Here is a 15,375-nt window from a genome sequence, read left to right as displayed (position 1 = left end):
TTAAATTTATGTTTGATAAAGCTGATTTGGCTCAAAAGACCAGAAGCATTTCTCATTGAACCCCTCTCATGGTGAACTCAAAAAAGAATTTTGAAACCCAAAATGGAGAGTGTAACAAAAGTGTGTAATCTCCAGTTACTTCCCATTACTTCTGACAACAAAGTTGCTTTGTATAATTGTGGATATCTCAGTGACAATCTCGGAATTAATTGCTGTTTGGGCCATTCTTAAGAGATGTAATGCTCCAGAGATTCATGTGTGCACTACAGCCCTTTCAGGGGACTTTAATTTGATCCTTTCCACTTTGAGTGTTCACAGAATAAGATTATCAGACCTTAGTCATGTTTGTGAAATAAAGCATCATCAAGATTCTACTTGAAAGATAAATTAGGAAGCAATTTTAGTTTACCAGAGGGAAGTAACCTTGAATATGTGATTACAGATACAATGTTAATCAAAAGATTTATAACAAATATGTATATTAAACTGCAAGAAAAGGAGAATGAGGAAACAAATGGTAAAACTAAACAAAAATGGGAACAAGATTTAAATATAAAGATAAAAAAGGAAACATGGGAGAAATTATGTTCTGGAACGATGAGAAATACAATAAATATGAGGCTACGTATGATACAATATAATTGGTTACACAGACTATACATTACACCGCAAAAGTTAAATAAATGGGACCCAACAGTATCTGATAGATGTTTTCGATGTAAAAAAGAAATGGGAACAACAATTCATGCAATCTGGACATGTGAGAGAGTAGAAAAATTTTGGGATGATCTCAATCAGATATTAAATAAAATAACAGAAAACAATATACCAAAGAATCCAGAGATCTTTCTCCTAAGTAACATAAAAAACAAAGAATTTGGAATTGATTTGGAGGATGCACAAAAAAGATTTGTTAAGATAGCCCTAGCCGTAGCAAAAAAATGTATTATGTCAACCTGGAAATTGGAAGATAATTTGTAAATACAACAATGGTATATAGAAATGAATAAATGTATTCCATTAGAAAAAATAACATATAGTTTAAGAAATAATATTGAAATATTCGAACAAGTATGGGAGCCTTACATTAAATACAATAGCGAAAACCTACCGGGGACAAACATTACCTAAGTTGATGGAAGGAGAAGGAAAGAAAAGAATGGACTCAGAATTTTTGGTGTATTTTTGTTGAATGACAACATTGTCTGACTGGTTTAATGTAACCTAGATTGTATACTTAAAATGGAGGGGAGGGGGGGGTGGGGGGGTGGCTTGGGAGGAGGGAGGGGGGGGAGAAAAAGTCACTGTATATGTGTGAAAAAGAAAAAGTGTGTATCATGGCTAATGTGATTTATGGTGTGAAAAATAAAAAAATTAATAATGTAATAAAAAGATTTTATGAGTCAGAAGTAAATCACGAAAATCTGTAAACACTGTTGTTGAATTAAAAACACAAAATGGTGGAGAAGCTCAGCAGGTCAACAGTGTCCTTTACGTAGCAAAGGTGAAAAGAAAACACCTTGATGAAGGGCGTAATCCCAAAACCTCAATTATGTATTTTTACATTTCCTACATAAAGGACACTCTTTGACCTGCTGGGCTTCTCCAGCATTTTGTGTTTTTACTTTCGTCCAGCAAAATAAGGAAGAAATGTTGAGTGAAAAGTTTCAGTGGAAGGCAAGCAGACACCTGGCTGTACAAGTTTCCAGGCTCAGCAACAGTGGGATTATTTGTAATTTGTTATTCATCAGGGAAGAGCAGAAGACGGGAATGGTTTGGTGACAAGGAGCTTTGAAGTGGGGAAACAAAGACTTTTATTCAATCTGGTAGTTAATGGAGCACACATAACGTAAACTTATCCCTCCAGCCTGCCTCAGAAAATAGCATTTGACACATCAATTTTTAGGAGACTGCATATGATGGGAGAGGGCAGCACCCTTTATTTAAAAATATAATTACTTCATGCTGTTACTGAAGTTCATCACACTTTTAAAAATTTTTGGCACCAAGCTAATATGATACTGCAATAATGTTATGCATAGTTTGTGGGATTGAAAACGCCTAAAACACCTGTTCAATTGTTAAGCACATCTTCAAAGAGTATCAGACGACTTTCTTTTGGAAATTGAGGGAAAAAAAAGAGACAGAAGCAGGAGTAGATAGGTCAATCTCTTTAGCCTGCTACATTTTTCAATAGGATAGCTGATTGAGTCTGGGGATGAAGAGTATTTCCCTGCTTTCTTGCCATATCCCATTTACTGTCTATCAGATTTAGCCTTGAATATACTGAAGGATATTTGGGGTTGGGAATTGCATGATTCATGGTTCTCTGAAATGTGGAATGCCTTATTCTGAAAACAGCATCTTTGTTCAGGATACTTCCATTAATAGAAACATTGTCCCTGTTAAACCCCCTCAAAGTGTTGTATTTTTGAGGTTTTAAAAAAGCACTTCTCATTCTATATTCCAACTAGTATAGGCCTTCACTGCACTACCTCCAAAATAATTGCATCCGGATGTAAATTTGCGTGCATAAATTCTATGGTAGATGAACTCTCATCAAATTGCATCAAAAACTCCTAACTTCCACATCTTTCTTCCTTCCAAAGTCAATAATGTCACTTTTTTTTACATTTTACTCCATCTCCCAGCTACTTACCCACTTGTTTGAACAATCTGTAGGCCTTTGAAAGTTCTGTTCTCTGCAAAACTTGCTAACTTTTGTATTATCAGCAAATTGGCTACAAGAAACTCAGCATCCTCATCTAATCTATCAATGTAAATTATAAATGGTTAAGACCCTAGGTCTATGTGGTATTTCAATGACTCTAATTGAATAATTACCCATTTGTCCTGACTCTCTCTACAATTTGTTTCCCATGACCCCTCCACGCTGGCTCCCTGCATGCCTATATATGCAGTAGCCTTTTAAGAATTAAGTTATTGAATATCTTCTTAAAAATTAAATGCAATACTTCTATTGGAGCAGGGAATTTCATTGAAGTTTAGCAATGACTCTCTTGTTAACAAGGTAAAAATAACTCGCAATATAATGTGGATCATTTGCAAAGATGAGCAGAGTACTGGTCGATGGAATTTAAGGTGAGGTGACGTATTTTGGGAGGTAAAATAGGATGGTGTAGTCAAATAGTAGGTTGCTAAGGAATGTTGATAAAGAATGGGACCTTGAACTTCAAATCCATAGTTCTCAGAATGTGACAATTCAGGTGGATTGGGTGGTCAATATGGCATATGGCATGCATGTCTTCAGAAGTCAGGGAAAAGAATATAAGAATGGGAAATCAGGTTGCCACATTAGTTAGACCACCATTGTAGCATTGTGTGCTATTTTAATTGGAAGGATGTGATTGTGTTGGAGAGAATGCATTTACCAAGATGTTGCTTACATTGAAGGACTTTGATTAAGCAGAGATGGATAGACACACTTTGTATATCCTGGGGAAGAGGAGGTTGAAAGTGACTGATAGAGGTATATAAAATTAAAAGAGGCATTAATGATTCAGAATTGTTTTCCCTTGGTAAGGGTGTGAAAAACAATGCTTAAGGTTCGAAGAAGGAGTTTTGAGAGGAGTTTTTTTTTGTAACGGAGTGGTTGATAGCTGGATATCACTGCCAGAGGAGGAGGTGGAGTCAGACATAACTGCCATTTCAATGAGGCATATTGATGGGCACTGAAGTGGGCAAGGCATAGAAGGGCAAAGACCTACTACAGGGAAATGGGATTCATGTTGATGGGCCAAGAAATTGGCACAGATGTGGTGGGCTGAAGGGCCTATTTCAGTACTGTACAATCCCATGGCTCTCGTTCTCACTTGTCTTTATTATTCTCTCCAGTGGTTGAGGAGAGTTTGAATGACCCTTTGAACCCACAGTTAACTTTCTGCCTTCACTGGGTGCATGGAGATTTCAGTCATTGTCAGTCATTAGCACGAGAACTGATTGACAAACTGCTTCTGTTTACATTTTCTGGTGGCAGTAGATTTGGTGAGAATCATTCCTTTTGATGTTCTTCCAAAAAACATTCATTACAAAGAATTGGTTTTGTAAATACATCCGTTGCATTGTACACATGGATGCAGAATGATTCTCCACATCAGCACCAGCCCTGATTTTTGTCATGCTTGCAGCCTTCCTGTGTGCAATGGCAGACTGGATTAATAGCAATGTATTTAGTTTTCCACAGACAGAATGCACTGGCAGAAACTTTATTGCAAATGTGTTTAATTCTTTTTGTGCAAAGTTATTTCTTATGTGTTTCATTTAATATGAACCAACACACTGTAAATCATATTGAGAGAAAAAATGGATGGATTCATACTGTTGATATAGTTTATTTTCTAGGTAATTCTCAATTATTTTTAGATATGGAGAGGAAGTTTCTCTTTCATTTTGCTATAAGCTAACAGGGATTTTACTTTTGTGTGCATTTTACTTTTTGTATATTTCAGGTAAAGGTCAACCAGTTCAAACACATAAGATTTAAAGGCACATCACATTGAATTTCTAGTTGCGGAACAATAAAATCTGATTAACATATTAACACTTGCTTATCACTTCTTGAAAATAAGTCAATAAATATCTCTAAAGAAGTCTCTGTGCAGCAATAGTTTTCATAATTTCATGTCACTGTTTTGGTCAGAGGTCCACAAGTATTTTTTTTCCTGCTGGTCCACCTCTGAGGGATTTATTAGATTCTGTCTGCCCTTTGGGTTAATTGCAACAGTGAGGCTGTCACTTTTCTTTCCCCAACTTGAAACCCAGCATTGTAAGCAGTGCATAAACAGGGTGTCTATTTTCATATTAACCTTGCTCTCACCATACTGAATGGTTGTCCATCTTCTCCCCATTTCCTACCTCTCCTATAGGTCAAGATCTACTATGACTGACTTTCTCATCTTGGTATTTTTCTTTCTGCCTCCCATTCACTGATTGAACTTCTTTTAGATCTTAAGGCTAGATATCTTGAAATGTTTCCCTGCCAAGTTATAGTTGTCCGGCCTTATTCCTACTCTTTGTCCTTTTCCTGTTTCATAACTGATTGGCTCAATTACTCTTTGCTGATACTTCAGAATTAATGTTGGTATAAGCCCTACCCTGACACCATGCGTCTCCTGCCCACCTCACGTGGACCATCCTCCACTCACCTTTGCTTGTCTTCTCTTAAACTGGATCATGGAGCTTTCAAAACCACATCCTGACTGCCAAAAAAAAAACCACCACCTCCTGAACAACTCATTGCCTGAACTAAATTAGTAATGCCAAACAGACCAAGTTCTCTTGTCTGCTCAAACTCCAATATACCCTGACCCTTTTTGCTTCTCTTCATAAACATCATATGATAATTACCATAGGGAAGCCCTTATGACATATAACATTTTGACACAAACAGTAACTCAAAGTATGATAAAATTGATGCTTTAACAATGTTACGGCAGCCACTGAGCATCATTTTGTTTTGAAGAACCACAGATGTGTGCACATTGCAAAACAAATTGCATTTGGAAAGATTCCACTGGAACAGTTGCAGGTTTGAAAACTCCACCTTTTGCATCTTTAAGTATGACCCTTAAAAAGATGCACTTGTATTGCTCAACAATTTTCTCAAGATGTCTGTGTGTTTAAAATGCATCTCATTTTCTTGGGAAGTGGCAAGTGTTGCATCAGGAAAATAGCCACACACTTTGTGAAATTAGTTCTCATCATTTCAGCAAACCCAAGGGTTTTCAAAAGATTTGGAATAAAACTAAAAATATTGTTTTTTTTTTCCCATTTGCAGGCCCTGTGGTCATGGAACCAAAATCATGCGGTTGATTCTTGGCAGTCAGCAGTTTGTGGAGCATTTGCAGGTGCAGAGGATTAAATAATGTACTGCAAGGGCTGGGAGAGGGAAACCGGCCAAAAAATTAAGTTAACTAAAAAATACTTCTAAAATTCCAGTGGTAGTTTGGAAGCAGCGCAGAGGGTTGGGCACAGCCATTGAATAGAAAAGATTCAAGAGAAAGTGCTCAATTAAAGGACAAGCAATTTGTATTTGACAAATTTGAGTTGTGGGAAAATAGAAACTGTCAATCAGGTTTCTGGTTTTGCAAAAGGAATATTGACTAATCTCTCATTGAAGAGAGGCCTTTGCTGGGACTTCAGCTGTACAGCTGTTTGCTCCAAACTGGTCTTTAGGGCTTTAAAGTCAAATTACTAAAGACTCATGATTAACAGTTCATGTGACAGGTTTGACAGAAGTGTAGATTAATCAGGGTGAGAAGCACAGAGGATGTCATTGCGTGGACTTTTGAGAGCTGAAGACATGTCATTCGTGCAGAGAGCGTGGTTACAGGGCACAGGCACCTGGGCTGTCCTCAGGTAAAACTTAAAATTATTAGGGATGTGTTACTATTCAATCCTCAGAAAAGTTTTCTTTTTGTTTGATACCCATGTCTTTTTTTTGATTAGGTGACTGGTGCAGCAGGAATTTACCAGTCTGTTAATGTAATTTACGATTGTAAACCAAGCCAAACCAGGCCATTCCATGTGATCATTTGCAGGTCAAATTAACATTCTTGTTGGCCTCCATATACAGGACTACTTAAATAAAAACATTTTATACCCGACCCATTTTCAGCTACCAGTTATCATTGACCATTTAATTGTTTTTCCTACCTTTAGAGTGAAGTAAAGGAGAGTAAAAATAATGTTAATTTTCCAAACAAGGAACTGATTGGCTACATTCCTGTTGGTTAATGGTGTTCATATTATCTGTCACCGCCATTTTCCTTAGTCCACTGTCCAAAAACAGTGGAACTGAGCAAAGTTTGTTTCCATGATTCTGTTATCCTTTGTATTTTACCTGCTTTTTGTTTTGTTCCTAGCATTGAAACACTTCAAACTAGTTGTATATTTGGTTCATGTCAACTTTGTCATTCTTCATAAATATTTTAAAACTTTTAATACGATGGCTTTGTAGTTTACTCGCGTGCAAGCTTATTTTTTCCATCTCTTCTTCTTTCTTTCTTCTTTGACTTGGCTTCGCGGACGAAGATTTATGGAGGGGGTAAATGTCCACGTCAGCTGCAGGCTCGTTTGTGGCTGACAAGTTCGATGCGGGACAGGCAGACACGGTTGCAGCGGTTGCAGGGGAAAATTGGTTGGTTGGGGTTGGGTGTTGGGTTTTTCCTCCTTTGTCTTTTGTCAGTGAGGTGGGCTCTGCGGTCTTCTTCAAAGGAGGTTGCTGCCCGCCGAACTGTGAGGCGCCAAGATGTACGGTTTGAGGCGATATCAGCCCACTGGCAGTGGTCAATGTGGCAGGCACCAAGAGATTTCTTTAGGCAGTCCTTGTACCTCTTCTTTGGTGCACCTCTGTCACGGTGGCCAGTGGAGAGCTCGCCATATAACACGATCTTGGGAAGGTGATGGTCCTCCATTCTGGAGACATGACCCACCCAGTGCAGCTGGATCTTCAGCAACGTGGACTCGATGCTGTCGGCCTCTGCCATCTCGAGTACTTCAATGTTAGGGATGAAGTCGCTCCAATGAATGTTGAGGATGGAGCGGAGACAACGCTGGTGGAAGCGTTCTAGGAGCCGTAGTATGACAACGGCTCTGTATATGCTTATCTTTGTGAGGTTTTTCAGTTGGTTGTTTTTCCAGACTCATTTGTGTAGTCTTCCAAAGGCGCTATTTGCCTTGGCGAGTCTGTTGGCTATCTCGTTGTCGATCCTTGATTCTGATGAAATTGTGCAGCCGAGATAGGTAAACTGGTTGACCGTTTTGAGTTTTGTGTGCCCGATGGAGATGTGGGGGGGCTGGTAGTCATGGTGGGGAGCTGGCTGATGGAGGACCTCAGTTTTCTTCAGGCCGACTTCCAGGCCAAACATTTTGGCAGTTTCTGCAAAACAGGACGTCAAGCGCTGAAGAGCTGGCTCTGAATGGGCAACTAAAGCGGCATTGTCTGCAAAGAGTAGTTCACGGACAAGTTTCTCTTGTGTCTTGGTGTGAGCTTGCAGGCGCCTCAGATTGAAGAGACTGCCATCCGTGCGGTACCGGATGTAAACAGCGTCTTCATTGTTGAGGTCTTTCATGGCTTGGTTCAGCATCATGCTGAAGAAGATTGAAAAGAGGGTTGGTGCGAGAACGCAGCCTTGCTTCACACCATTGTTAAGAGAGAAGGGTTCAGAGAGCTCATTGCTGTATCTGACCCGACCTTGTTGGTTTTCGTGCAGTTGGATAACCATGTTGAGGAACTTTGGGGGGCATCCGATGCGCTCTAGTATTTGCCAAAGCCCTTTCCTGCTCATGGTGTCGAAAGCTTTGGTGAGGTCAACAAAGGTGATGTAGAGTCCTTTGTTTTGTTCTCTGCACTTTTCATGGAGCTGTCTGAGGGCAAAGACCATGTCAGTAGTTCCTCTGTTTGCGCGAAAGCCGCACTGTGATTCTGGGAGAATATTCTCGGCGACACTAGGTATTAATCTATTTAGGAGAATCCTAGCAAAGATTTTGCCTGCAATGGAGAGCAGCGTGATTCCCCTGTAGTTTGAGCAGTCTGATTTCTCGCCTTTGTTTTTGTACAGGGTGATGATGATGGCATCACAAAGGTCCTGAGGCAGTTTTCCTTGGTCCCAACAAAGCTTGAAAAACTTTGCAGTTTGACATGCAGAGTTTTGCTGCCAGCCTTCCAGACCTCTGGGGGGATTCCATCCATACCTGCTGCTTTGCCACTTTTCAGTTGTTCAATTGCCTTATATGTCTCATCCCAGGTGAGGACCTCATCCAGATCTAGCCTTAGGGGCTGTTGAGGGAGCTGGAGCAGGGCGGAATCTTGGACTGAGCGGTTGGCACTGAAAAGAGATTCGAAGTGTTCTGACCATCGGTTGAGGATGGAGATCTTTTCGCTGAGGAGGACTTTGCCGTCTGAGCTGCGCAGCGGGCTTTGGACTTGGGGTGAGGGGCCGTACACAGCCTTTAGAGCCTCGTAAAAACCCCTGAAGTCGCCAATGTCCGCGCTGAGCTGGGTTCGCTTGGCGAGGCTAGTCCACCACTCATTTTGGATCTCCCAGAGTTTGCGCTGAAGATGGCTGCATGTGCGACAGAAGGCTTGTTTCTTCTCTGGCCAGGACGGCTTTGTAAAGTGAGCCTGGTGGGCAGCTCGCTTCTTTGCCAGCAGCTCCTGGATTTCCTGACTGTTATCGTCGAACCAGTCCTTGTTTTTCCTGGAGGAGAAGCCCAGTACCTCTTCAGTGGATTGCAGTATGGTAGTCTTCAGCTGATCCCAGAGGGTTTCAGGGGACGAGTCTGTGAGGCGGATTGCATCCTCGAGCTTTGCTTTGAGGTTTGCCTGGAAGTTTCCTCTCACTTCGTCTGACTGCAGGTTTCCAACATTGAACCTCTTTCTGGGGGCTTTACTGTTCCTGGGCTTTGACTTGAAGTGAAGGTTGAGCTTGCAGTGAACCAGCCGGTGGTCAGTGTGGCATTCCGCGCTAGGCATGACCCTGGTGTGGAGCACATCTCGTTTGACTCTTTCTCGCACCACGACGTAGTCCAGGAGGTGCCAGTGTTTGGATCGGGGAAAAAGGGTGTTTGTAGTGACAAGCCGCTGTTCTGCGCAGAGCTCCAACAGGACGCGCCCATTGTCGTTGCACTTGCCGACGCCATGCTTGCCCAGGATTCCTGGCTAGGTTTCTGAGTCTTTGCCGACGCGAGCGTTGAAGTCGCCAAGGATGACAACCTTGTCGGCTGTAGGGGTGCGTTGGATGAGGTTGCGCAGGTCAGTGTAGAACTTGTCCTTTTCTGCTGGTTCCGCCTGGAGGGTTGGAGCATAGACACTGATGAGGGTGATGCGACGCTTGTTTTGAAGGGGGAGTCTCATGGACATGATTCGGTCCGAGTGGCCTGTCGGGAGGTTTCGAGTTTGGAGGCAATGGAGTTCTTGACCATGAAGCCTACACCAGATAGGCGTCGTTCATCCAAAGGCTTGCCAGACCAGTAGAGATTTTTTTCATCTATCTGCAAAGTAAAAGGTTACTGTTTTCATCAGCTATTTATTGCATGGATTCCATGACTTAAAAAAAAATTGAGTTTTGTGCATTTCTTTTAACATTTCATGAAAACTTATGCCTTTGGTCACATATTTCTAATGCTCCTTAGCCTGATACCTATAGCTTAGAATTATATGTTCTGATTTTAGTATGCCGTCTTCTGATCTGCATCAAGATGGACTGTTGTTGCATCATGAAGGGCCACATCATTGGAACTATGTTTATCAGGATTATTTACTTAAAGATGGAAGTTAATTATTTTCAGTAAAGTCAATAGTTTTAAAGGGGAAAGGTTTTTGTCCCTTTTCTTTCCTCTCAAAATTTTTGTTTAATATAATGATGCACGAGACTCTGACAGAAATGACTACAATTAGCACCAGAAGTGAACAGTTTTTGCCCTGATCTCCCCGATGAAAGATTCAGTTACTTGCATGAGATCTATATTTGGTTTTAAATTAATTATGTATATCCAGTAACATTCATCTGTAAACACCAACTACAGTCCAAAAGAGAGCATTGACTCAACTTTTAGTGTACAATAACAAGTCAGGACGTTGTACCTTCTGTGTCAAAATTCATTATCCAATTCATGTGTCAAATTCATAAAGGCAGTTTTGCAACTTAGCAAGTAACTTTGATACTTGCCCTTTTCATACTTAGTGGGCTGTCTATTATAATTACCTCATTATTAACAAACAAATATAAACCCCTCATTGTAAGTCTTTCAGATCACAAATTATCAATCTCCATGAGGGGTTGACCACACTTGACTTTGAATGACCCAGTTTGATTCATTCTACCATAATAGACTTTAGCAGGGATTTTATCTGGCAATTTGAATCAGGTGACTCAGGCAGTTGGATTTGAAAAACTCAGATCAGCAGGAAGCTGATCTGAGATGGAACTATTTACAGGAGTTCCACGCTGTACATGCAGCAGTGGGTAGGAAGTTCACAACTAGTTATTTTTAAAAAACATTGGTAACCAACGGCGTGATCTGCTGTTTCAAATACTCTACTTCGTTCTACCATCTACACAGGAGTTATCTATTTCCATCCATGGATAACATAGAGACAGAGGAGGCAAATCAGTTGACCACCACCGCAGCTGTACCGCTCATTGTGGCAGTCAATTTGAAGCTACCACCATTTTGGCCCATTGACCCGGCATTATAGTTTGTGTAGCTGGAGGTGCAATTTTCTACCTGGAATATAACATTGCAGGAGAACGCTTTGCGTATGTTATTGCCTCAAAGCAAGCAGAGGTTGTAAAAGTACACAACTTTTTAAATTTCTCTGCCAGTCAAAGTCCATTATAAAAAGCTTTTTAAAAAAAAAAATTTTTCACACTATGAACCATATTAATCAAGATACACACAAACATTTCCCTCTTGAATATACACAGTGTCATTTTCTCCCCTTTTTCCCCCCTCCCTTCCCTCCCTCCTTCCCACCCCCCTCCAAACCCATTAAACGTTCAACATATACAATACAATAAACCCATTAAACAATGTCATCACACAATGAAAATGAACAAGAAAATTGTGTCATCTACTTTTACACACTGGGTCAGTTCATTTCATCTTCTTCTCATTGTATCATTTCGGTGGAGGTCCGCGGTAGGCCCTCTCTGTTGTGTTCCATGTATGGTTCCCAAATTTGTTCAAATAATGTTTCTTTATTTTTTTTTAAAATTGTATGTTATTTTTTTCCAATGGAATACATTTATTCATTTCCATCTACCATTGCTATACTCTCAGGCTCTCTTCTGATTTCCAAGTTGACATTATACATTTTTTTGCTACAGCTATCATAATAAATCTCTTTTGCGCTTCATCCAGTTTGAGGCCTAATTCTTTACTTCTTATATTACTTAGATCTCTGGATTTTTTGGTTTGTTGCTTTTTGTGTTTGTATTTAATACCTGATTTAGATCTGCCCAGAACCTTTTCACTTTCTCACATGCCCACATTGCATGTACTGTTGTTCCCGTTTCCTTCTTACAGCAAAAACATCAATCTGATAATGTTGGATCCCATTTACTTAACTTTTGGGGCGTGACCAATTATATTGTAACCAATTATATTGTATCATGCGTAACCTCGTGCTTATTATATTTCTCATAGTTCTGGAGCATAGCTTTTCAAATGTTGAGCAGTGTTATAACAAGCTTAAAGCAGAGTTGATGGGGCACACTAGTGCTTCAGAACAGCAACATTTACACCGCCTTCTTATTGGAAGAGCTGGGGGATAGGAAACTGTCGCAGCTGCTTTGGCGAATGCATCAGCTGTTAGGAGATAGCAAGCTGGAGGGCAACATCCTAAAACAGTTTTTACAGCGCCTGCCTGACACTGTTCATCTGATTCCGGCATCAACATCAGAGGCTGTAGACATAGAGGAACTCGCAAAAAATCGCTGACAAGATTTTAGAGGTGGCTATGCTGGGTAGGTTGGTCCAAACAGTCAGCACTCCTGGACCTCCTTTCATGCAGCAATTAGTATTGATGGAACTCTGGCATGCTGTTGATCAACTCACACACAAAGCCCAGGCACTCACCTGCCACATCACCATGGATCGGGGCTGCAGTGACAGTCCAAAAGGACAACATTATTCATGATGGGGGCGGAGCCACCGGCGTACACCATCGCACACTGGTGCTGAATGCTGGTATCACTGGAGGTTCGCAACAAAGCTCAACACTGTGTGCCCCCACCCTCCGCTCTCAAGCTAAACAGCAAGGAAATGCCCAAGTCAGGGACTTGGGGTGACGAGTCTTCCTGATGTAGAGCTGCACAGTCGTCTGCTACTTCACATTACAGACAAACACCAGGGCATTTGTTTTCTAGTAGATACTGGAGCGGAAGTTAGCATTCTTCCTCCATCGACATTTGATTTCCATGGTACTTCCACTACCGTTCAATTACAACCTGTCAATAAATCGCCCAATTCTACATCTGGCGAAAGATCACTTACCCTTAATCTTGGCCTGCAGCATGTTTTTAGGTGGTTTTTTTTTTAAAATCTTTGACGATGTACTCACATCCATCATCAAAGCTGGCTTACACAAGTATGGACTACTGGTGGATGTCAAACACCACAAGCTTATTGACTCCACTACCAGCCTCACAGTTCAAGGGATCGTCAGCGATACACAACATGTCAGTCCATTCGTCATGGCAATGATATTGACTACACGCTTTAACACTCTTCTTCGAGTATCCAGAGATTACTCACCCAGTTTACAAGCATACCGAGGTCAAACACCCTGTCACCCACCATATAAAAACATGTGGACTCTGCTTTGGCGTCTCACCCCTGATCGTCAGCAGATGGCTAAGGCTGAATTTGATCTTATGTTGGAACTGGGAATCATTCAACAGTCCGACTGCAACTGGTTGTCTCTCCTCCACATCATTCCCAAGAAGACATCGGGAGATTGGTACCTATGCAGAAACTACTGTGCCCTGAATGCCCATACAGTGCCTGATCAGTACCCTATCCCGCATCTCCAGGACTTTTCATCATCTCTGAGTGCTTGTCGCATTTTCTCCAAGATCGATTTAGTTCGGGCATACCATCAAATCCTAGTGGAGCCTGCTGACATGCACAAGACAGCCATCACGACTCCTTTTTGACCTTGAGTGGGTACATTTCCCATTTCGTTTATGAAGTGTAGCACAGACATTTCAGAAGCTGATAAATGATGTGGTTCGCGGTTTTACTTTTGCCTTTTGTTTACATAGATTACCATCTTCGTCGAATTTTTGAGTGTTTGCTTGAGTACGGCATAGTTGTCAACCCAACAAAGTGTCAGTTTGGAGTACCGTTACTCACCTTCCTGAACCATATGGTTGATGAACACTAGATTCACCCTCATGACAAGGTGAAGGTCATCCATGATTTTTCTATTCCTTCATCGCTCACGAAGCTGAGGGAGGTTCTTGGTCTGATCAGTTTTTACAGACGGTTCATCCTGCACTATGCTGACATACTCCAACCACTCATGAACTAAGAAAAATCAGTCCATCACACTTAACGAAGCGGAGCTTTCAGCCTTCCATTGTGCTAAGAGCGACCTGGTTAATTCGACTGCTCTGGTTCATTATGTCTCATTGTTGATGCATCAGATGTCAAAGTAGGTGGAGCCATTCAACAGCTCGTAGACAGGGCCTCGCAACCACTTGCCTTTATCTCCAACTGACTCCACTCTGCTGAGACCAAATATAGTACATTTGGTTTGAACTGCTGGCCATTTACCTTGCTGTCAAACTCTTTTGCCTTCGACTCAAGGGCTATACATTCACCATCTATACCGATCCCAAACCTTTGACATACACTCTTTTTTCAAGCTGGACAGATATTCCTCACCTGAAGTCCGATACTTGGATTATATATTGCAGTTCAACATGGCAAAGGGAAGGAAAACACAGTAGTAGATGCATTGCATACCTCCCCTATCATTGATTTTCAGCAATTCACCTGTGACCAGGAGGACGACAACTGAGCTGCAGTTCAACGATCAATCTTGCTCTCATTCAAGCGGGCACCCTTGCCAGCAAATAATGGACATATCTGGTGTGATGTATCTATTGGACATGAACGACCCTATGTTCCCAAGAAACATCAGTAGTTTGTTTTCAATGCCCTCCTTGGTATGTCACTCTCTGGTATATGGTCTACACAGCAGCTGGCAATATCTCGCTTTTTGGTCTAATGTGAATAAGGATGTTAATCAGTGGGCTAGGAGGTGCATCACCTGTCAGAAGGCCAAAGTTCATCATCATACCAGAGCTCCGCTTGACATATATGCTACCCCAAATGCCAGATTTCACCATGAACATGGATCTGGTAGGTCCTCTCCCTCCATCGAACAGGTACAGTTATCTTCTCATCCGTATAGACCATTTTAGTAGGTAGGTTCATGATATGACGGCCAAGACAGTAGCCAGAGTTTTGATCCACCACTGGGTTACACATTGCGGCGCACCATCTACGATCATGACAGACGGGATGACAGTTTAAATCCCAACTCTTTCATGAACTGACTAATCTACTTGCCACACAACAGCCTATCATCCTGCAGCTAATGGCATCATCAAATGCTTTCATTGTCAACTCAAGGCAGCATAGAAAGCCCAGCAGAACCCAAACCAATGGTATAAGTACTTGCCAATCATGCTACTGGACATCCATACGATGGTACAAGGCCTAGGCTGCACACTGGCTGAACTAGTGTACAGGACTGCACTAACAGTACCTGGACAAATGGTTGCACCTGATTGACCTACTTCAATACTAAACCAAACCAATTATGCTCATCGACTATGG

At 41.4% G+C, this 15,375-nt stretch overlaps 1 protein-coding gene across 6 annotated transcripts in view; it reads left to right on the top strand.

Annotated features, from left to right (window-relative positions):
* The window catches only part of slc25a26 (solute carrier family 25 member 26), a 289,265-nt gene that overhangs the window by 234,807 nt on the left and 39,083 nt on the right, over window positions 1–15,375 (top strand). For all 6 annotated transcript variants that reach the window (XM_069937121.1, XM_069937116.1, XM_069937115.1 and 3 more), the window contains exon 7: window positions 5,798–5,867. In XM_069937121.1, coding sequence (XP_069793222.1) covers window positions 5,798–5,867 — 70 coding nt within the window. The remainder of the gene's footprint in view (window positions 1–5,797; window positions 5,868–15,375) is intronic.

Source organism: Narcine bancroftii, chromosome 5 (assembly GCF_036971445.1).
Source record: "Narcine bancroftii isolate sNarBan1 chromosome 5, sNarBan1.hap1, whole genome shotgun sequence".
Taxonomy (NCBI): Eukaryota; Metazoa; Chordata; class Chondrichthyes; order Torpediniformes; family Narcinidae; genus Narcine; species Narcine bancroftii.
Note: the sequence above shows the minus strand (reverse complement) of the source record. Positions and strands in the feature narration are given on the sequence as shown.